General features: G+C 38.1%; 1 protein-coding gene across 1 annotated transcript in view; it reads right to left on the minus strand.

The window, feature by feature from the left end:
- Positions 1-25605, minus strand: part of RELN (reelin) — a 517734-nt gene that overhangs the window by 355339 nt on the left and 136790 nt on the right. Inside the window, exon 3 of the mRNA XM_027123841.1 lies at positions 8931-9066. Within this exon, the coding sequence (XP_026979642.1) occupies positions 8931-9066 (136 nt within the window). The remainder of the gene's footprint in view (positions 1-8930; positions 9067-25605) is intronic.

Consider the following 25605-nt stretch of genomic DNA (forward strand, 5'->3'; position numbering starts at 1 on the left):
CCAACAGTGCAAGAGGGTTCCCTTTTCTCCACACCCTCTCCAGCATTTGTTGTTTGTAGCTTTTCTGATGATGCCCATTCTAACTGGTGTGAGGTGATACTTCATGGTAGTTTTGATTTGCATTTCTCTAATAATTAGTGATGTTGAGCAGCTTTTCATGTGCTTCTTGCCCACCTGTATGTCTTCTGTGGTGAAATGTCTATTTAGGTCTTCTGCCCACTTTTGGACTGGGTTGTTTGTTTTTTTAATATTGAGCTGCATGAGCTGTTTATATATTTTGGAGATTAATCCTTCATCCGATGATTCATTTGCAAATATTTTCTCCCATTCTGAGGGTGGTCTTTTCGTCTTGTTTATGGTTTCCTTTGCTGTGCAAAAGCTTTGAGTTTCATTAGGTCCCATTTATTTTTGTTTTTATTTCCATTACTCTAGGAGGTGGATCAAAAAATATCTTGCTGTGATTTATGTCAGAGTGTTCTTCCTATGTTTTGCTCTAAGAGTTTTACACTGCCTGGTCTTACATTTAGGTCTCTAATCCATTTTGAGTTTATTTTTGTGTATGGTGTTAGGGGTGTTCTAATTTCATTCTTTTACGTGTAGCTGTCCAGTTTTCCCAGCACCAATTATTGAAAGACTGGCTTTTCTCCAGTGTATATCCTTGCCTCCTTTGTCATAGATTAGTTGACCATAGGTGTGTGGGTTTATCCCTGGGCTTTCTATACTGTTCCATATATATTTCTGTTTTTGTGCCAGTACCATATTGTCTGAAGTCAGGGAGTCTGATTCCTCCAGCACCGTTTTTTTTCCCTCAAGACTGCTTTGGAGATTCAGGGTCTTTTGTGTCTACATACAAATTTTAAGATTCTTTGCTCTAGTTCTGTGAAAAATGCCATTGGTAATTTGATAGGGATTGCATTGAATCTGTAGATTGCTTTGGGTAGTATAGTCATTTTCACAATATTGATTCTTCCAATCCAAGAACATGGTAGATCTCTCTGTCTGCTGGTATCATTTTTAATTTCTTTCATCAGAGTCTTATAGTTTTCTGCATACAGGTCTTTTGTCTCCCTAGGTAGGTTTATTCCTAAGTATTTTATTCTTTTTGTTGCAATGGTAAATGGGAGTGCTTCCATAATTTCTCTTTCAGATTTTCCCTCATTAGTGTATAGGAATGCAAGAGATTTCTGTGCATTACTTTTGTATCCTGCAACTTTACCAAATTCATTGATTAGCTCTAGTAGTTTTCTGGTGGCATCTTCAGGATTCTCTATGTATACTATCATATCATCTGCAAACAGTGACAGTTTTATTTCTTCTTTTCCAATTTGTATTCCTTTTATTTCTTTTTCTTCTCTGATTGCCATGGCTAGGATTTCCAAGACTATGTTGAATAACAGTGGTAAGAGTGGACATCCTCGTCTTGCTCCTGATCTTAGAGGAAATGCTTTCAGTTTTTCACCATTGACAATGAAGTTTGCTGTGGGTTTGTCATATATGGCCTTTATTATGTTGAAATAGATTCCTTCTAAGCCCACTTCCTGGAGTGTTTATCATAAATGGATGTCGAATTTTGTCAAAAGCTTTTTCTGCATCTATTGAGATGATCATATGGTTTTTATTCTTCAATTTGTTAATATGGTGTATCACAATGATTGATTTGTGTATATTGAAGAATCCTTGCATCCCTGGGATAAATTCCACTTGATCATGGTGTATGATCCTTTTAATGTGTTGCTGGACTCTGTTTGCTAGTATTTTGTTGAGGATTTCTGCATCTATATTCATCAGTGATAGTGGTCTGTAATTTTCTTTTTTTGTAGTATCTTTGTCTGGTTTTGGTATCAGGGTGATGGTGGCCTCATAGAATGAGTTTGGGAGTGTTCCTCCCTCTGCAATTTTTGGGAAGAGTTTGAGAAGGATGGGTGTTAGCTCTTCTCTAAATGTTTGATAGAACTCACCTGTGAAGCCATCTGGTCCTGGACTTTTGTTGTTGGAAGATTTTTAATCACAGTTTCAATTTCATTACTTGTGATTGGTCTGTTCATATATTCTATTTCTTCCTGGTTCAGTCTTGGGAGGTTATACCTTTCTAAGAATTTGTCCATTTCTTCCAGGTTGTCCATTTTATTGGCATAGAGTTGCTTGTAGTAGTCTCTTAGGATGCTTTGTATTTCTGCGATGTCTGTTGTAACTTCTCCTTTTTCATTTCTAATTTTATTGATTTGAGTCCTGGCCCTCTTTCTTCTTGACTCTGGCTAATGGTTTATCAATTTTGTTTATCTTCTCAAAGAACCAGCTTTTAGTTTTATTGATCTTTGCTATTGTTTTCTCTGTTTCTATTTCATTTATTTCTGCTCTGATCTTTATGATTTCTTTCCTTCTGCTAACTTTGGGTTTTCTTTGTTCTTCTTTCTCTAGTTCCTTTAGGTGTAACGTTAGATTGTTTATTTTAGATTTTTCTTTTTTCTTCACGTAGGCTTGTATAGCTATGAACTTCCCTCTTAGAACTGCTTTTGCTGCATCCCATAGGTTTTGGATCGTTGTGTTTTCATTGTCATTTGCCTCTAGGTATTTTTTGATTTCCTCTTTGATTTCTTCAGTGATCTCTTGGTTATTTAGTAACGTATTGTTTAGCCTCCATGTGTTTGTGTTTTTTTACATTTTTTTCCCCTGTAATTTATTTCTAATCTCATAGCGTTGTGGTCAGAAAAGATGCTTGATATGATTTCAATATTCTTTAATTTACTGAGGCTTGATTTGTGACCCAAGATGTGATCTATCCTGGAGAATGTTCCGTGTGCACTTGAGAAGAAAGTGTAATCTGCTGTTTTTGAATGGAATGTCCTATAAATATCAATTAAATCTATCTGGTCTATTGTGTCATTTAAAGCTTGTGTTTCCTTATTTATTTTCATTTTGGATGGTCAGTCCATTGGTGTAAGCGAGGTGTTAAAGTCCCCTACTATTATCGTGTTATTGCCTATTTCCTCTTTTATAGCTGTTAGCAGTTGCCTTATGTATTGAAGTGCTCCTATGTTGGGTGCATATATATTTATAATTGTTATATCTTCTTCTTGGATTGATCCCTTGATCATTATGTAGTGTCCTTCCTTGTCTCTTGTAACATTCTTTATTTTAAAGTCTATTTTTATCCGACATGAGTATTGCTACTCCAGCTTTCTTTTGATTTCTATTTGCAAGTAATATCTTTTTCCATCCCCTCACTTTCAGTCTGTATGTGTCCCTAGGTCTGAAGCGGGTCTCTTGCAGGCAGCACATATATGGGTCTTGTTTTTGTATCCATTCAGCAAGCCTGGGTCTTTTGGTTGGAGCATTTAATCCATTCACGTTTAAGGTAATTATCGATATGTATGTTCCTATGACCATTTTCTTAATTGTTTTGGGTTTGTTTTTGTAGGTCCTTTTCTTCTCTTGTGTTTCCCACTGAGAGAATTTCCTTTAACATTTGTTGTAGAGCTGGTTTGGTGGTGCTGAATTCTCTTAGCTTTTGATTTCTCCATCGAATCTTAATGAGGTCTCTGCTGGGTAGAGTAATCTTGGATGTAGGTTCTTCCTTTTCATCACTTTAAGTATATCATGCCACTCCCTTCTGGCTTAGAGTTTCTGCTGAGAAATCAGCTGTTAACCTTATGGGAGTTCCCTTGTTTGTTATTTGTCGTTTGTCCCTTGCTGCTTTCAGTAATTTTTCTTTGTCTTTAATTTTTGCCAACTTGATTACTATGTATCTCGGCGTGTTTCTCCTTGGGTTTATCCTGTTTGGGACTCTCTCCACTTCCTGTACGTGTGTGGCTATTTCCTTTCCCATGCTAGGGAAGTTTTCGATTATAATCTCTTCAAATATTTTCTCAGGTCCTTTCACTCTCTCTTCTCCTTCTGGGACCCCTATAATGTGAATGTTGTTGCATTTAATGTTGTCCCAGAGGTGCCTTAGGCTGTCTTCATTTCTTTTCATTCTTTTTTCTTTATTCTGTTCCCCAGCAGTGAATTCCACCATTCTGTCTTGCAGGTCACTTATCCGTTCTTCTGCCTCAGTTATTCTGCTATTGATGCTTTCTAGTGTAATTTTCATTTCAGTTATCGTTTTGTTCATCTCTGTTTGTTCTTTCATTCTTCTAGATCTTTGTTAAACATTTCTTGCATCTGCTCGATCTTTGCCTCCATTTTTTTCGCGAGGTCCTGGATCATCTTCACTATCATTATTCTCAATTCTTTTTCTGGAAGATTGCATATCTCCACTTCATTTAGTTGTTTTTCTGGGGTTTTATCTTCTTCCTTCATCTGGTACATAGCCCTCTGCCTTTTCATGTTGTCTATCTTTCTGTGAATGTGTTTTTTGTTCCACAGGCTGCAGGATTGTAGTTCTTCTTGCTTCTACTTTCTGCCCTCTGGTGGATGAGGCTTATCTAAGAGACTTGTGCAAGTTTCCTGATGGGAGGGACTGGTGGTGGGTAGAGCTGGCTGTTGCTCTGCTGGGCAGAGCTCAGTAAAACTTTAATCCGCTTGTCTCATGATGGGTGGGGCTGGGTTCCCTCCCTGTTGGTTGTTTGGCCTGAGGTGACCCAACACTGGAGCCTACCCGGGCTCTTTGGTGGAGCTAATGGTGGACTCTGGGGGGGCTCACACCAAGAAGTACTTCCCAGAACTTCTGCTGCCAGTGTCCTTGTCCCTTGGTGAGCCACAGCTGCCCCCCGCCTCTGCAGGAGACCCTCCAACACTAGCAGGTAGGTCTGGTTCAGTCTCCTATGGGGTCACTGCTCCTTCCCCTGCATCCAGATGCGCACACTACTTTGCACGTGCCCTCCAAGAGTGGACTCTCTGTTTCCCCCAGTCTTGTTGAAGTCCTGCAATCGAATCCCGTTAGCCTTCAAAGTCTGATTCTCTAGGAATTCCTCCTCCCGTTGCCAGACCCCCAGGTTGGGAAGCCTGATGTGTGACTCAGAACCTTCACACCAGTGGGTGGACTTCTGTGGTATAAGTGTTCTCCAGTTTGTGAGTCACCCACCCAGCAGTTATGGGATTTGATTTTATTGTGATAGCACCCCTCCTACTGTCTCACTGCGGCTGCTCCTTTGTCTTTGCATGTGGGGTATCTTTTTCAGTGAGTTCCAGTGTCTTCCTGTCAATGACTATTCAGCAGTTAGTTGTGATTCCAGTGTTTTCGAAAGAGGGAGTGAGAGCATGTCCTTCTACTCTGCCATCTTGAACCAACGTCCAGTTCCTTGGTTATTTATCAGCATCTTCCAATTTTGTTTTTGGTTTGGGGAGTCCCTGATTTGAGGCTGATCACCTCTGCAGACTCTGGACTTCCTGCAAAGCTGAGGACTAGATCCAGGACTCTGCATGCTCATAACAACCCTTTTCAGGAAATTATTACTAACCTTATATAATGCGTGGGAAAATTAAGTCTCAGATTCACTTGGCCCATACCATGTATTTTGAGGGCACCCCCAAAAAAATACCTACATTATTTATCAGAAGAGAATACAATTTGATATCCCAGCAACAGTGAGGCCATAAGCCATCAAATATCATTTTAAAACAGGTTAAATGAGTAACTATATCTATTTGGACATAGGCAGTTCTGTATTGCTGGCATAGATTTAATTTGAGTTCTTTCAAAAAAGTAATTCTTGTTTTAAATGAAGAAGTTATGCATGGCAAGAATTTAAATTACCCTAACAAGTGCCAACATGAGTAAGATAAAGCATGTCAAAAGAGGGAGTCAGAGCTTACTATTAAACTAAAGAAAAAGACAACATTGTACATCAGATACAGCTGGCCCTCCGTATCCCCGGATTTTGCTTCCATGGTGGGTTGAATCTCTGGATGAAGAAACCACAGATACAGAGGGTCTGCTGTACCATGCCGTTTCACATACAGGACTTGACCATACATGGGAGGTCCTAGAACCAATAACCCCCACTCTCCCAGGATACAGAATTCAAAGGGCATTTTCTGTGAATTCTATGTATAATTCCTTGAACCAACTGTGGAGGAATCACGAAGAAATAAGAATTTGCCCTTATCCAATCTAATCTAATAGAAAAGGCAAGAAATTAACTCAAATAAATATAGAGTAAAATATAGTCAGCATTATAATAGAGTTACAAGCAAAATGTGACAATACACATCACTTCTGTTGCTGATGTCTTAGAAGCTTTACACAAGATTTTTTAAGAATGCCAGCTTGGAGAGAGAGGCATGGACATATATACACTACCAAACGTAAGGTAGATAGCTAGTGGGAAGCAGCCGCATAGCACAGGGAGATCAGCTCGGTGCTCTGTGACCACCTGGAGGGGTGGGATAGGGAGGGTGGGAGGGAGGGAGACGCAAGAGGAAAGAGATATGGGAACATATGTATATGTATAACTGATTCACCTTGTTATAAAGCAGAAACTAACACACCATTGTAAAGCAATTATACTCCAATAAAGATGAAAATAAATAAATAAATAAAAAGAATGCCAGCTTGAAGAAAGAATAGGAATTTAACAATTGAATTTGAGAGAATAAAGTGTTCTAAGCTAAGGGAAAAGCATGGCGAAGGAGAGGAAGTCATGGAATGTATAGGGAATTGTGGGAAGTACTGCCAATTTGTGCCCATCAGGAGGTGCAGGCTATGGGAGATGAGAGAAGATGATCAACAGCAAGATTTGGAAGAACCCTGAAACCAATGTCCAAGGGCTGGCCTTTAGAAGGAAGTCTTAGGATATCCAAGTTTTGAGCACTTGTGCCTTAGAAAGATTAACTGGACAACAATGTGCAAGATGGACTGGATGGGAAATAGGCTGGAGGTGAACAGACCAGTTAGGAAGCTACTGCAATCATCTTAGCAAGAGGTACTGGAAGGAAAGGGTTCAAGTGTGAAAAACTTTCTGAGGGAGAAAATGATGGGATTAAATGTCAACCACCTGGGTGGGATGAATCTCACGTTTGCAGCCTGAGTAACCCAGAGCAGTGGTCCCCAACCGTCTTGGCACCAGGGACCGGTTTCATGGAAGACACGGGGGGGGGGCGGGGGGGGGAGATGGTTCAGGCAGTATGCAAGTGATGGGGAGTGATGGGGAGCAGCAGAGAAAGCTTCGCTCCTCACCCGCTGCTCACTTCCTGCTGTGCGGACTGGTTCCTAACAGGCCGCTATCAGTCTGCAGACTGCGGGGGGTTTGGGGACCCCTGACCCAGAGAATAGGCAGAGAGAGAGTAGACAATCAGTGATGTGATATAAACCCTTGACATTCAACTGTGTATTATTAAGGGAGAAGAAAAGGTAGTGGTAAATTTTGGAGTATGCAGGTTTTATGGGATTTTGTTGTCTGAATAGAAGGTTGGAATAGAACACTATCCAAGATGAATTCCAGCTCTGTTTCACCTGACTGCCCATAGAATAGCTGTTCTGAACTGCCTTTGACCTTGTTCCATTGGCCTACTCGTCCATTCAAGAAATATTTAGTAAATGCTTACTGTGTGTGCAGAGACTGTACTAGACAACTGGGGCAAATCAGTGAACAAAATAGAAATGCATTCTTGCCTTCAAGGAACTTGCATTTCAGCAGGAACAATCACACAATAAATAACATACATAATTAAATAAATTAAGTATATCATGTGTTAGAAGTGAACAAAGGGCTATGAGGGAAAAAAGAGACGACTAAGAAAGATGAGAAGCAGTGATTGTAAGGCAAGGGTAGGGGAACAATCTATACTGAGAGATGTCACAAGTCACAGACTTTGAAGTGTAGTTCAGAGTTTATCTAAGGATGCTGTTGGGACATTGCTCACTACATTTCCCTGTTTCCTCTTAATGAAAGCAAAGGAGAGATTCAGTAGGTTTCTATAGAGTTCTGACTTCTTACCACCATGAATCAGCTAACTGATCACATTTTCCTCTTGGCACTAGTGGCTAGAAAGCTAAAAGCTAAATCTCTAATCTGTGGTCTTCTTCTAAACCATGTATGGAGCCTCATAGCAATTTTTTGTACCTGTTTTCATCTTATTTTCTGAATATCATTTTCCTATTGCCTTGATTTCTTCACATACTTTTATCTTATTATGTATTTTAATCAGCTAAAATCCAATTTAGATCTCCTGAGGTATAAATAAATATGCAAAAATAAACTGCTAAAATTACTTTTTTTTTTTTTTTACAGTTTTGGCCTCTTTTGACACCAAAATGAGAGGCTTTAATGTTAAATCTGTTAAAATAATACATTTAAATAGTGACTGTATATGTAACCTCATGAGAGGTATATTTGTAACCTAGCCGGACCCTATGGGGCCTTCCCAGGACAGACCACCCCATGTGCTACACCTGTCTCTTACTTGTAGAAAAACTTTAGCCTCCTAGGCCTTCCCTGAGTGCCAAAGCATAAATTTAATCAGAGAAGTAAGAAAATATGGAAACAAAGGCAAACAGCCAAGCAAGACAAAATTATAATAGTTTAGTCAAGGACCTTTAGTTCCTCCTCAAGGGCTACAGATAATATTCTGAGCCATGTCCTCTGAGCTGCTGTGTAGATACTGAAACCCCCACCAGGTGGTTAACTGTATGCTGCCCACAAACACCTTGACCCCACACCAGCTGAAACCAGAGGTTGATAATATCGACTCCTGTTTACCTCGCCATCAACCAATCAGAAGAATGTCCATGAGCTGATCACGTACCCCACAACCCTCTCCCTCACCCTGTCTTTAAAAAACCTTTCCCTGAAAGCCACTGGGGAGTTCAGGTCTTTTGAGCACTAGCTGCCTGGACTCCTTGTTTGGTGCCCTGATATAAACACTGTACTTCCCTTCACCACAAGCTGGTGTCCACAGATTGGCTTTACTGTGTGCAGGCGAGTGGACCCAAGTTTGGTTTGATAACACATTTGCCTTCTGTACCAGTCACAGACATTCTGGGTACTTACATGAAATTCACACAGCCTGTGCCAGCAGGTGGAGCAATCCAGACGAAGCTGAGGTTGGTTGTGGGCAGATGACTCACATGAGAGGCCACCACACTGCACATAAACTGGTTACCAAACTGGTGGTCAGACATGATCCCTGACAAACAGAAAGGAAGGGAAGTTGTTATAAAAACAATAAAACAAAGTCCTTAGGATGGCATAATAATATTTTCTGGACATTTTTCTTTTATGTTAAGATTCAACATGCTGTTTAGCTTCCCTGTAAGTTATGCAATTTTCTACTTCCTATTGTCAGAAGGAAATGAATCGTTTAAGACATTATTGTTAAGGAGCAATCTACTAAATTATTGCTATAGTATTTGCTACATTTTCATTTTGTTGACTGGTCTTTGCCCATCAACAAAGACCACCAGGAACACGGTATAACAAGGTTGGATTTATTGGAAGTGTTTGCAGCAATGGAGGCCAAATACTATTGGGAACTTGGAGGTATCTCAGTATGAGGATGTTAGGAGGAGCTTGTTAAAATATTTGGGCTTGTGTTAGGTTATTTTAGAGAGTAGGGTGATCAAGCTGGCCCAGGAATTTCCCGATTGTAGTACTGAAAGTCCTGCATCCTGGGGACCCCATCAGTCTTGTTGGGGAGGTTCCAGGTAAAGGTGGTTTTGCCTCTGGATTTGGTACTATCAGAAAGTGGGACCAATTTTATCACTGAGTATCTTAATTTTTATCTATGAGACATGAGGAATGGAGTAGGGCTAAAGCTGAGATCGATAAAAAAGCAGCGGCAGTCATGTTAGCATGGAGAGGGGATGTTGGTCATTTTTGTGGTTTGCACCATGTTCTTGTTTTTTTGTCTGTGTTCAGGCATGATTACAAGGTGATCTTGTTTTTGTCTCAAACCACAACTGTCTCAGAGTGGATGACCTATGAAACTGCTCATGTTCAACACAAGAACATCATGGCCTAGCTAAGTACCAAGTCAGCTCCCAGCTGAGCTATCAGGAGATGCTTTTTTTCTTTTTTAGTAAGGTGATTCTCTTATGTTTACCTCAGATATAAAATATTAATAGATAACTCAACACTAAGAAAATGAATAACTTGATTTTTGTAAATAGGCAAAAGAGCTCACCAAAAAAGATATATAGATGGCAAATAAGCATACAAAAAGATGTTAAATATCATATGTCATTAGAGAATTGCAAATTAAAACAATGAAATGCCTCTACACACCTAATATTCAACCAAAGTCCAAAACACTGATAATTCCAAATGCTGGTAAGGATGTGGAACTACAGTAACTTATTCATTGCTGGTGAGAATGCAAAATGGTATAGCCATTTTGGAAGACAGTTCAGTGTTTTCTTACAAAAATAAACATACTCTTACCACATAATCCAGAAATCACACTCCTTGGTATTCACTCAAATAAACTGAAAATTTATGTCCACTCAAAAACCTGCATACGGATGTATATAGCAGTTTTATTCATAACTGTCAAAACTTGGAAACAACCAAGATATCCTTTATTAAGTGAATGGATAAACTGGTACATCCAAACAATAGAATATTTTTCAGAGTTAAAAGGAAATGAGCTATCAAGCCATGAAAAGACATGAATAAATAAGTGCATAGTACTAAATGAAAGAAGCCAATATGAAAGAACTACATGCTATATGATTCCAACTATGTGACATTCTAGAAAAGGTAAAATTATGGAGACAGTGGTTGCCGGGGTTAGGAGGGAAGGAGGGAGGTATGAATAGGCAGAGCACAGAGGATTTGTAGGTCAGTGAAACTATTCTTTATAATATTGCAATGGTGAATACACAACACCAAGAATGAAACCTAATGTAAAGTATGGACTTTGAGTGACAATGATGTGTCAGTGTAGGTTCATTTGCTGTAACAAAGATATCACTGTGGTGCAGGATGCCTGGGAGGTTGAGGGTGGGGTGGGTGGTATATGGAAAAACGTTTTACTCAATTTTGCTGTGACCTAAAACTGCTCTAAAAATAAAGTTTATTAATTAACAAAACACTACCAGGAGTGGGCAGTTAAATAAAAAATTAATTTGTTGGCTTTGTGAACTTGGGCAAATGGCTTACTCTCTCTGAGATCCAGTTTCCCTGTCTTTAAAATGAAAACACATGTCCACTCCATCCTAAAGTTATTGTGAGAATTAAATGACTCAATACATATGAGAGCATCTGGTACAGTAACCCTGTATGTGGATAGGTGCCCTGCCTACATGTCATCACAGCAGTTCACACATTGCTCCATCATACCCTGGACCATCTCTCCAGGGAGTCTATGAGGGACTAGGTCTTTAATCTTTATATTTCAAGCGACTATCACAATGTCTGGCACATCACAGATACTCAAGAAATATTTTCTAAATAAATACAAGAATAATTTAACTATAAAAATAAAAGACAATGTAAATTATACACGTTACATCAACTAATGAAATAGAACCTTCTAGAATAGCAAGTTGTTCAGAATAGGTCATACTGGCCAAAGAAATAGAACAAGTCTATATTTTGACATATCCTAATGATGTTACTTTTCTCAAGTATATATATATAGGTATTTTTAAAGCTGTATCTTGAGACAAAAGGATGAAAGTCATCAAGCCAGAGAAACCACAAGGTTAGAGAGGATGACAGACTCCAGACTCCCAAGGAAATCACAGAGTGCTGAAGGAGACTCAGTAGCCGTGACTCAGGAATTGCCACTCCCCTCTGGTCAGGCAAAAAGCAGGGATCCAGTGTATGGAAAATGATACATATGCAGGAGTCAGCCTGGCCAAAAATGAAAGCAAAAGTTCCAGCCACAATCATGTGGGAATGGAAATGAATCAAACAAAATAACGTTTCAGGGTCTCAGAGTCTTGCTAACAGAATTCATGTTCAAATATCTCCTCACTCCTCAAAGCTCCTCTTAGAAAGTGAGTCATGTCTAGACTGCATATTACTTGACAGAGTTTTATAAGGTAGCTATGGAGTTGCAATTGCCTAATGCCGTACCCTGGGTAAATACCCTACAGGACGACATTCTTGCAATCCAACTGTCTAGCACAGCAGTTCTCCAACTTGGCTACACAGAAGCAACACCTAAAGAGATTGAATAAATACTGGTTCCCAGACATTCTGAGTGAACCAGCAGAAAAAAACAGTATTTACAGAATCCCTGTGTTGCATCAAACACTGGGTTAGGCCCTATGGAGGTACACAGAAGAAATATAGAACATTGTCCCTACCTTGAAATGACTTCAGCTGGGACGAGAAAACTGGAATAAACTAACATTATAAACAGAACAACTAGAAAATAAGTAAGTGCTAACTCCGTGGTATTTGCGAAAAATACAAAAGAGGAGAGAAAGAGTGATTAATGTGGACAATTATAATAATGACAACTAATGTTTATTGAGCACTTACTATGGCCTGACACTATTCTAAGCGTTTCATGAATATTTACTTGTTTAAGGCTCTTAACAATCCTATGCAGTAGGAGCTGTTATTTTCTCTATTTTACCCATGAGGAAACTAATATGATGAAGATAAATACTTGCTTACAGTTATACAGCAAGGGCAGTATAGCCTGGATTCAAACAAGCATCCTTGCTGCACAGTCAGAAATGGCACTGTAGACAACAAGGTCCTACTGTATAGGGAACTATATTCAATATCCTATAGTAAACTATAATAGAAAAAGAAAAAAATGACTTTGTTGAAGAGGGAGACTGGAATTGAGTTTTGAGGGAAAAACTAAGATTTCCCATATTTGTTTTTATGTACATGAGGCAGGAGAGTATAAGCACGAGATCGTACCCTCAGCTCTGTCACCCGCCGCTGCATGACCTTGGTCAGGTTGCTCCCTCTCAAGCTTCAGTTCCAACATCTATAAACTGCTGGTCCATGATCTCTAAGACTCCTTTCAGTGCCTTAGCTCTCTGAGTACAATTTAAATGAACAGAAGAAAGATGGGAGGACAGCTCACAAAGGCAGACATAATGAGCAGAGGTACGCATATAAAATGAGAACAAGGAGGAGAGCAGTCAGCATCAGCTTCCAGTGTTCTGTGAAACACAATTTACTGCATCTGCCACAGTGATCTCCTTAATGGCTTCTGTGTCATGAAAGACATATGCCATCTAATATATGTGATTTGGAAACCTATTCTTGGATAACTTTAATTTGAATTTGATAATGAATTTAAATTTACGATGGTGCTTTCCCTTGCTGCATGCTGGATAATAGGATATATATATTGAGTTTTAATATTACTTGAAAAAGGGAAAATCAGATCTATGATAAAAGAATTTAATTACACTGTGTATCTCAGGGAGATATATACATATAAAATATATATGTGTGTAGTGTAGCTATAATAAAGATTTTATTTTCATTGTTGTGGCTATGTGTAAACTTTCATACAAAATTTTTTTCTGTGGAATTTCTTCCCCCGAAAAAGAAGCTATTCTTTTCCAAGAGAACTGGACTATGAGAGAAAGAAAGCACTTCAAGAAGTATGGCTCTCTTTGTCTAACTTTGGATGAAGAAGTAAAGGGTATCCTTCAATCTGTGAGGTTCTATGAGACCGATAACTGTCCTGATAGATTTTAAAGCATTTACGTTATAGATACATTTTCCTTTTGAATATTGTGTACACACATTTGAAAAATAGGAATATTGACAATCTAACTATAATTCCTGAATCAAGAAATAACCAAGGTAACTTTTTAATATAACTCTTCCTTTGACAAAGTATGAGTGTTTTAAATTCATTAAATTCTTCAAACCATTGGATATCTAATTTAAAATTATCTAGCATCTGTCTTCTTAATCAAAGTTGTGGTTAAAGGATAGGAATCTATGCCAGAGCTTCCTTTATCCACATTATACTTCTGCAAGATTAGGCTCACGATGTCTTTAATTGTTCTAAAGTTGCTTCCATGATCCCTTTTAAGACAGTGATACTCATTTCTGTGCCTTCCGGGATGTCATTTTCCTTGACAAGTCTTCAGTTATTTTAAGTTTGTGACTAAACCTTGTATGAACTCCATTTTCCCTCAGGAATACTCTTCTATGCTTTTAATGTGCATACCTTGAGTCTTCAGAACTTTAACTAGAATTTCTATGATTCCCCCATTTTGAAAATAAAATGTACACATCCTCATAAAAGTGTAGGCTATTCGCTTCCAAGAAACACCCTGAAGATGCTATTACCAAAAATAACCAATGTACTAGGAAAATTACACATTCATGTTGGGTTTATTCTATATTTTATAGATTAAAGACATGGATTACTCAAATCGGTTCAGTTTGTAATTTGCCATAGTTAGGGTTAAAGTGGGTAGAAGCATGTCCTGGTTTTTTCATGTGATTCAAGAACTAAGATATCTGTGGATGGGATATCACGAAATAAAGGGAAAGTACATTAAGATTATAGATTTTTGGTTTGTGATAAATGTAACCTTCATATATAAAAATTATGAAATCTTAAATATTTTATTGTTCCAAACACTTTCAGAAATTATGGCAGAATATTTTGTCAGGAAGTTTATTAAATTCATTAACTTATGTCTGTATAAAAAGTGTAAGAACAGACAAATATTTAAGATGATTTGTTTCCTTTTATTTTCATCATTTTCTCTTAGTTTCAAAGGGATATCTAAAGGCTTACATGAGTTAATAAAAAGTAGACTGTTCTGAAAATGTAGTCTGGAAAGTTAGTGTTATATTTTAAGTGAAGAGAGAAAGTGAATTATGGAGTTCCTTTATGTCATTCTTTAATCTTTTCATTTGATTCAAATATGAATAACTGTTTACTTGCAGAATTTGACTTGTCTATTATTTGCCTTCTTTGCTAGGTCAATGTACACAAATATTTCAACAAAGCTAAACATGATTTTATATGCTGAAAAGTAATCACCGAACTTACTGAAAACATACTTATTGCAGCTTATCTGTGAAGTACCAGCCTGATGAAAATGGATATGAAAATAATAGCTTTCAAGTAGTGATACAAGTTCATGAAAAGTATGGGTACCCACACTCACACATATGCACTGGGTATATTTAACTTTTAAACCATTGATTTGAAGGCATTTGGTTTCAGATTTAGGTCTAGAAGGAAAAAAATACAAAAACCTTTTAAAAATCTTTCTGGAATTGTATATCTCTGGGTATACACTAGAAATGTATGAGGATCCATGCTATTCCCATACGTTTTGTTGGTTATACACAAAGAACTTATTCTGAGTCAACCTGATTCTTTCCTCACTCATGCAGTTACAAAGGTGAGAATTCTTGCTTTTGCCTTCCCTCTTCATCCCTCTTCCGGCACTACTGTTTATCAAATGCCCTCTCTGTGCCAGGTGTTTTCCCCATGTTATTACCTTACTACTATTATAGAGGCAATAGAGGGGAAAGGTTGAGAGCACAGACCCTGGAGGCAGTCCGTCTGGGTTCAGATCTTTGCTCCACTACCAAGGAATTGTGGAATTTGGGGCAGGTTACTGAAACACTGTTCCTCACTTTCCTCTCCAGGAAAATGGAGATGATAATAATAGGGTGGCTCTGAAGATGAGATGAATATATGCACATAGTTAGCACTCTATGTGTTAGCTGTTACTATCATTCCCACTTCAGAGATAAATGAGAATTATCAAGAACCGGTGGATTTAAGTGACTTTCCAACACTTAAACAAGTGTTGATAACAGAGCTAGTGAACAGCACTGGAACACAGATCCATCTTCCATCTTACACTGTCCACTGGATTCCTCCCTCCTGTGTCCATAAGAGGCAGTACCTCAATTCCGGGACAGACCCCTGTGTCGATCCAACCTAAATCCAAATCCAGTGATGAAATGCAAACCATCTGAGAGTGAGCATGAAGAGGGCCCCTGCTCTAGGAACAAACTCAGGTGCTGACCTCCTCCCACCCCACATTCCAACCCTCTCTCTCCAAAGATGTCAATTTCTTATCAGACAGTTTTTGGATAACCTTTGTCCTCTTGCTAGACACATCCCTGTGTTAGGTACAGACGTGAGTGAGACATCTTTAGGTCAAAAGTGCTCCCCTAAGGGGCAAAGCCATCCAGTTACACTTAGGTCTGTGTGGCCACTGAGTTTGACAGAGCAGCATCCTTTCCAAAGAGCTATGTAAAGTCTGCACTGTATTTAACTGAAGCTCTCTGATCCACTGTTTCAAAGCATATCTCTGCTGCCTTTCCTCCTAACACTGCATACTCTGCCTCCCCTCTTAAAAGTTGCTTGGTGGTAGATAATCTCTACACGTTGTCTGCCCCCAGCCTTTCCAAACTAACTGCACCATGCTGGCTATGTGTCCAGAACTATACTCCCCTCCTTTTCACTGCTGCACTTGACTGAATCTAGATTTCCCCACACTTCGTCCTCACTTCATATTGCATTCTTCTATATTCAAGTCTCATGAGCGTTGGTCTAGTAGGTGGAAACTAAGTTGCATGCCTTCACTCTAGAAAGGAAGTATGAAAATTCTATTTGGGGACGGTGGTACTAACAATATGGGAAACTGTATAGAAATGGTGGCCAATCATAGATGGCTTATGTCTACTTCAGAGGGCAATTTCAAAGTCTATAAAGTTCTAGATTTCTTGATCCAAAAATAGCTAAAATAACTGATAGTCTTAAAAGACCACAGCTTTTAGGACTATTTCCATGAACCTCTACATTGAGTTCTTTACCCTTGACCTTGAACGGGCTTTCTGTCACAGGAAAAGTACTGCTCATAGCAGTCAATCTATTTGATGGACAGGAGCAAAAGCTCCCCATACCCATCCTGCACAGCCTAATAGATTTCCCCAAAAGTCACAAAAGGAGAGAAGATGTGTCTCTGGTTTCTGACTCCAGAGGTGTAAATCTGGAATAAATGACAGAGTTCCTGCTAAAGGAGGAACATCAATGAGCCAGCATAATATTTATTATCTCAGCTAAAGTACACTACCTACCTAGTCACTCCAATCAATCATCAACTCTTTCTGATGTTACCTCAAAATTTTTTCAACTGTGTCCCCTCTTGCCTACCCTTCCCACCATGGCTTTATTTCAGGCTTTCATTATCTCTTTTTTTGACCAGTGCCAATAGCTCCCAAACTGGTCTCTGTATTCAGTTTTGCCTCCTCAGGTTAATTCTCAGTACAGGTATCTTTCTAAAATGCAAATCTGATTTTATCATCCTACTGATTTAAATCCTTCAGTGCAATCCAAACTTGACAAAATTAGTCCTAAGTACTTCAACATGAAATTCTGTCCTCTATCTAACTGGGCTCATCTATCATAACCCTTACTCAAACTTCATACTCTACAAAACCAAACTGAATATAGTTGTATGTACTTATCTCTGGCTTTGCTCCTGTTCTTTCTGCCTAGACCAGGGGTCAGCAAACTATGACCCACTGGTCAAATCTGGACTATGGTCTGTTTTTGTATAACCACTGAACTAAGAATAGTTTTACATTTGAAAAGTTGTAAAAAAAAATGAAAAATATGCAAAAGAGACCTACCGTTATAACCTGAAAGGCCTAAAATGCTAACTATCTGGCCATTTACAGAAAAAGTTTGCTGACCCTTGACCTAAAGTGCCCTTTCTTCCTCTGGCTTGGCTAGACCATTACTTTTCACTTAATACACACAAGATCATAAACCATCTCCTCCACAAAATTTTCCTGTACAATTCCTCCTGTATCCAAGGTTAATGTTAGGAACATTTGCATGTTCTCATAATACCCAGAGAACTGTTCTGTTATTGAAGTACTCATTGCATTACAGAGAGTTATCTGTCTTCCCAATTAGATAAGTTAGTTATATTATAAATTATTTTATCTATAAAAATTTATCATACGCACATAATAAATGTTAATGGAATGAACTTTGCTGCATAAAGGCATTGCAATTGACATCATATGGTATTACAGTAATTTAAATGATAGGAGCTCTCCGTGGTACTGGAGAGACTCTGCCTACAGCTTCTTCCCATACAATGCCCAGAACCTTTATGTTTTGTGTTTCTCAGTTACCTTCACCAGCCTCTATCATGACTTCATGACTTTGTCTGCTACTTTCTAGTCAACTTTCCATAGAATCCTAACTAACTCTTGTCCAACTCTCTTCTGCTCCAGTTAACTGTACATACCTTTTTGGTCACGGCATTTGGTGTGCACCAGATAGCCATATACTCACACACAATTTCTAGCCTCTTTGCAGTTCAAGGGCCCATGTGAATAATTTTGACCAACGGGATATGAACAGAAGTGAAGTGTATTATTTCCTACTTGAAGCACAGAGCAGAGACTGTGAGTCCTCTAGCTTCCTTTATTCCCTTGCCTTGATAGCAGTGGAAGCCACACACTGTGATAGTATAGCCACAATATGGAAATACCTTAGATTGCTGAGTCCCTGCATGGAGGACAACTACCCTGAAGAGTCTTCAACTCCTATCAGACTATTGAGATAAGCTGCAACTTGGGGGTTAATTTGTTACCAAAGCAAAACTGAATTTCCCTGATTAATACATCCTTTTAATATAACTCTTATCACACTTCATTTAATTCTATTTCCTTTATTAAATTTTAAGTTACTTGAGAAAAGTGGTTTGGTCTTACATTGATTTTGCACAGCATCAGTCAATAATTGTTTGCTAAATGAGCAGACTTCTAAGACTGCTTTCCTCTTCTCCATAGTATTTCCTACTGTCAAAAAGAACAATAATCTGTTTACTTTACAGCAGTCAAAGGAAAACTGTGATGAATGTAAGCTGTATAGCAGTAGTCAAGAGAAAGGACTCTAGAGCCAAACTGCCTGGGTTCACGTCCCAGTTCTGCCATATACTAGCTATGTCCTTGTTAAATTATGTAAACCCCCTGTGCCTCAGTTTCCTTACACGTGAAATATGGAAAACAAACAATATTACCCATCTCATCAGGTTACATAGTTAACGCATGTAAGTGTATAGAACAATACTTAGCCCATAATAAATACTACATAAATGTTGGCTTCTTCTACCTCATTAAAACTTCTTGTTAGGGGCCCTAAATTTCTATCCATGTCTCTAGAAACTTACAGAACAAAGATATATTTTTCTGGTAAAGACATTTCATTCAGTAACTTCAGGCTTTGTTTTCTTACAGAATTAACTAATAAGTTAAAAAATATTAAATCATACAATATAAAAAAATTACAGCTTTGTAAAACATTATAATTATGGCAAGCACTTTATCTATATACATCATAGTGGCAGTTTATGTGCTGTAAGAAAGCACCGTCACTTAATGAATGAATTGATGATCTATATTTCATCACGTTTTCAATTCTACTGATTCCAAATCAGATAAAATAAATATCAATAAATTTTTAAAGACAGACCACAAGGAAATTGCTTTCAAATATGATGTATACTACTTTCATTTAAATTTTGTTAAAATTCATACTCCACTGAGGCAATAATTTGAATATTCTATCAGAAAAATGAGTTTTTCATATTCCTCAAGGCTAAATGACTGCAAAGTAGTCTTAGAAATTTAAAAATTCCTTTCATATTTAAAACATATTAGAAGGGGGCAGAGTCAAGATGGCAGCATGGGAAGACGCAGAGTTCACGGTCTCCTCACAACTAGGGCATCTGCTGGACGCTGGTGGGGGACCTCGAAGCCCAGGGAGATGGGAGGAACCCCAAAGCGAACCGCGTGCGGGATCTTGGTTCACGAGCCGGGGGTCAGGCCAAAGCTCCTGCAGTGGGAGCTCTGAGTCTGAACCACTGGACTAACAGAGAACCTCAGACCCCAGGGAATATTCATTGGAGTGAGGTCTCCTGGAGGACCTCATCTTGGGACCAAGACCCAGCTCTACCCAACAGCCTACAAACTCCAGTGTTGGAAACCTCAGGCCAAACAACCAGTAAGACAGGAACACAATCTCATCCATCAAAAAAAAAAAAAAACAATGAGATGGCAAAAAAATATCTCACAAATGAAGGAGCAAGGCAAAAACCTAGAAGACAAAATAAATGAAGAGGAAATAGACAATCTACCTGAAAAAATTCAGAGTAATGATAGTAAAGATGATCCAAAATCTCGGAAGTAGAATGCAGGCACAGATTGAGAAAATACAAGAAATGTTTAACAAAGATCTAGAAGAACTAAAGAACAAACAAACAGAGATGAACAATAACTGCAATGAAAAATACACTGGAAGGAATCAGTAACAGAATAACTGAGGCAGAAGAACAGATAAGTGAGCTGGAAGACAGAATGGTGGAAATAACTGCTGAGGAGCAGAATAAAGAAAAAAGAATAAAAAGAATTGAAGACAATCTCAGAGATCTCTGGGACAACACTAAACACACCAACATTCGAATTATAGGGGTCCCAGAAGGAGAAGAGGAAAAGAAAGGGTCTGAAAAAATATTTGAAGAGATTATAGTGGAAAACTTCCGTAACAAGGGAAAGAAAAGAGTCACTCAAGTCCAGGAAGTACAGAGAGCCCCATACATGATAAACCCTAGGAGAAACACACCAAGACACATATTAATCAAACTAACAAAAATTAAATTCAAAGAAAAAATATTAAAAGCAGCAAGGCAAAAGTAAAAAAATAACATACAAAGGAATCCCCATAAGGTTATCAGCTGATTTTTCAGCACAGACTCTGCAGGCCAGAAGTGGATATACTTAAAGTGATGAAAGAGAAAAACCTACAACCAAGATTACTCTACCCAGCAAGGATCTCATTCAGATTTGATGGAGAAGTCAAAAGCTGTTCAGACAAGCAAAAGCTAAGAGAATTCAGCACCACTAAACCAGGTTTACAACAAATGCTACAGAAACTTCTCTAGGCGGGAAACACAAGAGAAGAAAGAGACCCACAAAAACAAACCCAAAACAATTAAGAAAATGGTAATAGGACCATACATATCGATAATGACCTTGAATGTAAATGGATTAAATGCCCCAACAAAAGACACAGACTGGGATGAATGGATACAAAAACAAGACTCATCTATATGCTGTCTACAAGAGACCCACTTCAGACCTAGGGACACATACAGCCTGAAAGTGGAGTGATGGAAAAAGATATTCCATGCAAATGGAAACCAAAAGAAAGCTGGAGTAGCAATACTTGTACAGATAAAATAGACTTTAAAATAAAGAATGTTACAAGAGATAAGGAAGGACACTACATAATGATCAAGAGATCAATCCAAGAAGAAGATATAACAATTATAAATGTTTATGCACTCAACATAGGAGCACCTCAATACACAAGGCAAATGCTAACGACCATGAAAGAGGAAATCAACAGTAACACATAATAGTAGGGGACTTTAATGGCCCACTTACACCAGTGGACAGATCATCCAAACAGAAAATAAATAAGGAAACACAGGCTTTAAATGACACAACAGAACAGACAGATTTAATTGACATTTATAGAACATTCCAGCCAAAAGTGGCAAAATACACTTTCTTCTCAAGGGCACATGGAACATTCTCCAGGACAGAGCACATCTTGGGTCACAAATCAAGCCTTGGAAAATTTAAGAAAACTGAAATCGTATCAAGCATCTTCTCTGACCACAACGCTATGAGACTGGAAATCAATTACAGGAAAAAAACTGTAAAAAACACAAATACATGGAGGCTAAACAGTGTGCTACTAAATAACCAAGAGATCACTGAAGAAATCAAAGAAGAAATCAAAAAAATACATAGAAACAAATGACAACAAAAACACGAGGACTCAAAACCTATGGGATGCAGCAAAAGCAGTTCTAAGAGGGAAGCTTATGGCAATTCAATCTCACCTCAAGAAACAAGAAATATCTCAAATAAACAATGCAACTATACATCTAAAGCAACTAAAGAAAGAAGAACAAAGAAAACCCAAAGTCAGTGGAATGAAAGAAATCAAAAGTTCAGAGCACAAATAAATGAAATAGAAACGAAGAAAACAATAGCAAAGATCAATAAAACTAAAAGTTGGTTCTTTGAGAAGATAAACAAAATTGATAAACCCTTAGCCAGACTCATCAAGAAAAAAAGGGAGGACACAAATCAATAAAATTATAAATGAAAAAGGAGAGATTACAACTGACGCTGCTGAAATACAAAGGGTTTTAACAGACTACTACAAGCTGGAGGAAACATACACCCTGACTTCAAACTACACTACAAAGCTACAGTAATCAAGACAGTATGGTACTGACACAAAAACAGAAATATAGATCAATGGTACAGGTTAGAAAGAACGCAATATGGTCACCTAATTTATGACAAAGGAGGCAAGAACATAGAATGGAGAAAAGACAGCCTCTTCAATAAGTGGTGCTGGGAAAACTGGACAGCTACATGTAAAGAATGAAATTAGAACACTCCCTAACACCATACACAAAAATAAACTCCAAATGGGTTAAAGACCTAAATGTAAGATTAGACACTATAAAACTCTTAGAGGAAAACATAGGGAAAATACTCTTTGACATAAACCACAGCAAGATATTTTTTGACCCGCCTCCTAGAGTAATGAAAATAAAAACAAAAATAAACAAATGGGACCTAATGAAACATAAAAGCTTTTGCACAGCAAAGGAAACCATAAACAAGATGAAAAGACCACCCTCAGAATGGGAGAAAATATTTGCAAATGAAACAACGGAAAAAGGATTAATCTCCAAAATATACAAACAGCTCATGGAGCTCAACATCAAAAAAACAAACAACCCAGTTAAAAAATGGGCAAAAGACCTAAAGAGACATTTCACCAAAGAAGACATACAGATCGCCAAGAGGCACATGAAAAGTTGCTCAACATCACTAATTATTACAGAAATGCTAATCACAACTACAATGAGGTATCACCTCACACTGGTCAGAATGGCCATCAAAAAATCTACAAACAATAAATGCTGGAGAGGGTGTGGTGAAAAGGGAACCCTCCTGCACTGTTGGTGGGAATGTAAATTGTTACAACCACTATGCAGAACAGTATGGAATTCTTAAAAAACTAAAAATAGAACTACCATATGACTCAGCAATCCCACTACTGGGCATATACCCTGAAAAAACCATAATTCAAAAAGAGTCATGTACCACAATGTTCATTGCAGCTCTATCTACAATAGCCAGGACATGGAAGCAACCTAAGTGTCCATCGACAGATAAATGGATAAAGAAGATGTGGCACATATATACAGTGGAATATTACTCAGCCATAAAAAGAAACGAAATTGAGTTATTTGTAGTGAGGTGGATGGACCTAGAGTGTGTCATACAGAGTGAAGTCAGAGAAAAACAAATGCCGTATGCTAACACATATTTATGGAATCTAATAAAAAATGGTACTGATGAACATAGTGGAAAAATAGAGCAGGAATAAAGACGCAGACATAGAGAATGGACTTGAGGACACGGGGAGGGGGAAGGGGAAGCTGGGGCGAAGTGAGAGAAGCATCAACATATATACACTACCAAATGTAAAATAGATAGCTATGGGAAGCAGCAGCACAGCACAGGGAGATCAGCTCTGTGCTTTGTGATGACCTAAAGGGGTGGGATAGGGAGGGTGGGAGGGAGGATTAAGAGGGAGGGGATATGGGGATATATGTATGCATATAGCTGATTCCCTTTGTTGTACAACAGCATTGTGAAGCAATTATACTCCAGTAAAGATGTATTTAAAAATAAAACATATTAAGAAAAGAAAAAGAGATAAAACACAGCTATTTTAAAATTTATTATAATCTATTAACTCAAATTTAAGCAAAGCATATTGGTGTGACTAAAAAAAATGATGCTGGGATTACTTGAATATACACTCACTTGAATGTTCACCAGCAAGGTTCTTAACAAAGCAAGTTATTGGCTAAAGCTAAATTTAAATTTTTTCTCCCCTGTAGTTTTCATTTATTTTTAATAAATCATGCCTACTTGAAGCCTTCGAAGTTTCTTCTTTACGTACAAATTATACCATTCCAAGCTTCAGTTTGAATGATTATGTTTCCATTGTATGGCTTCTTTTAGGCTTTATGTAAAATATATAATCTTTAATGTGAACTTGTAACCATAAGTCTTATATTGCTGGTAAAGTTTACATCATTTCCAGTTTGTATTCTTTGAGAGAAAGAAATTTAATTTTAGGTTAGGAATTATCTATCTACAGTTTCTAACTGAAAAGGCAATCACCTAAACATTTTTTAAAAGAATCCATTTGTATACCTCTATTCATAGTTGGGAAGGAAATATTAGAATTTTTATATTTTTACATCAAATGTGTATGTTCTATAATATACAAAGTAGGTAAGTACAGGAGTATATGTATAGAATTTAGAAATTAAAAGTAAATAAATAGGAAAATAAATAATTATACATTCATGTTCAAAAATTTTACTAATAGAGGAGTCCAATTAAAAGAAAAATTTTGCTATGCTTGGTTTAGAGCCTTCACTAGGTCAGGGAGGAAATTAAGAGATTTAGTGTGAATAACTGTCTCTCTTGTGACTTTCTGACATCAGGGAATCATCAGATTCTTAACTTATTCTCCTTTGGTTGGTAAGGAGATACAAATAGTGATGGGAATAAGGACAGAAAAGGCTGTGATTTGAGCCCATTGCTGTATTTTTCAAGGGAATGTAAGGCGAACATGTCAGGGGAGCATACCAGAAGCCTGAAATCAGCAGAATGTGTTTCTGATTAGTCTGTTATGGAATTATGATCTACCCTGAAGATGCCAGATTTCTGCCAACAAAAGTTAAAGATTCCTTGAGGGCTTAACACAATGGAAGACTCATGCACAGATATTGGTAATACAAAGCAAACTACTCTAAGGATCATTATTTTGTGAGCCCAAAGGGATAGCAAATGCTTTGGGGACAGAATCAATAAACAACGACAGCAGCCTTTCAGCTTGGTTTTGAAAGGGAAGTATAATTCTGGAGGGGGGCTTGTTGCGAAAGGAACAGCATGCTCAAAGTGGAAAAGTGCTGGGAGAACAAGGAGAAGTGGGAGTGGCTGGAATACAGTGCCGTGCATAGCAGGCACAAGGCGGGGGAGGGGGAGGGCTGGAAAGGCAGTCGAGGCCAGAAAGGAAGGCCCTTGAATGCCTCACTTAAAAATTTGCACTGCTGCAGGCACAATGAAGAGTGATTACTGGAATTTTGTATATGCAGAAGGAAATATTAAAATGGTAGTGATGTGTAAAATGGATGGGTACAAACCAAAGAGCATAAAGGACAGTGCCTGGAAAATTACTGCAAGAGATCCAGCAAGGCATGAGAAGGGTTGGAATTCTGGTGTTAAGAGAAAGGTTTTTATTTGAATTCATTGCTTTATGCCTGGTATTAGTGTACTGGGGCTGCTGTAACAAAGTATCACAAGCTGGGTGGCTTAAAACGACAGGAATTTATTGTCTCACAGTTTGGGAGGCAAGAAGTCCAAAATCAAGGTGTCAGCAGGTTGTTTCTTTGTGAGGGCTGTCAGGGAAATTTTGTTGATGCCTCTTTCTTAGCTTCTGGTGGGTCCAGGAGTTCCTTGATCTATAGGTACATCATTCCAATCCTCCACTGTCACATGGCATTCTCCCTGTGTCTCTGTATCTTCTTACAATTAGGACTTCATAACACAACTCAAATAAATG

Source organism: Aethalodelphis obliquidens, unplaced genomic scaffold (assembly GCF_003676395.1).
Source record: "Aethalodelphis obliquidens isolate GAN/ISIS:26980383/991018 unplaced genomic scaffold, ASM367639v1 scaffold27, whole genome shotgun sequence".
Taxonomy (NCBI): domain Eukaryota; kingdom Metazoa; phylum Chordata; class Mammalia; order Artiodactyla; family Delphinidae; genus Aethalodelphis; species Aethalodelphis obliquidens.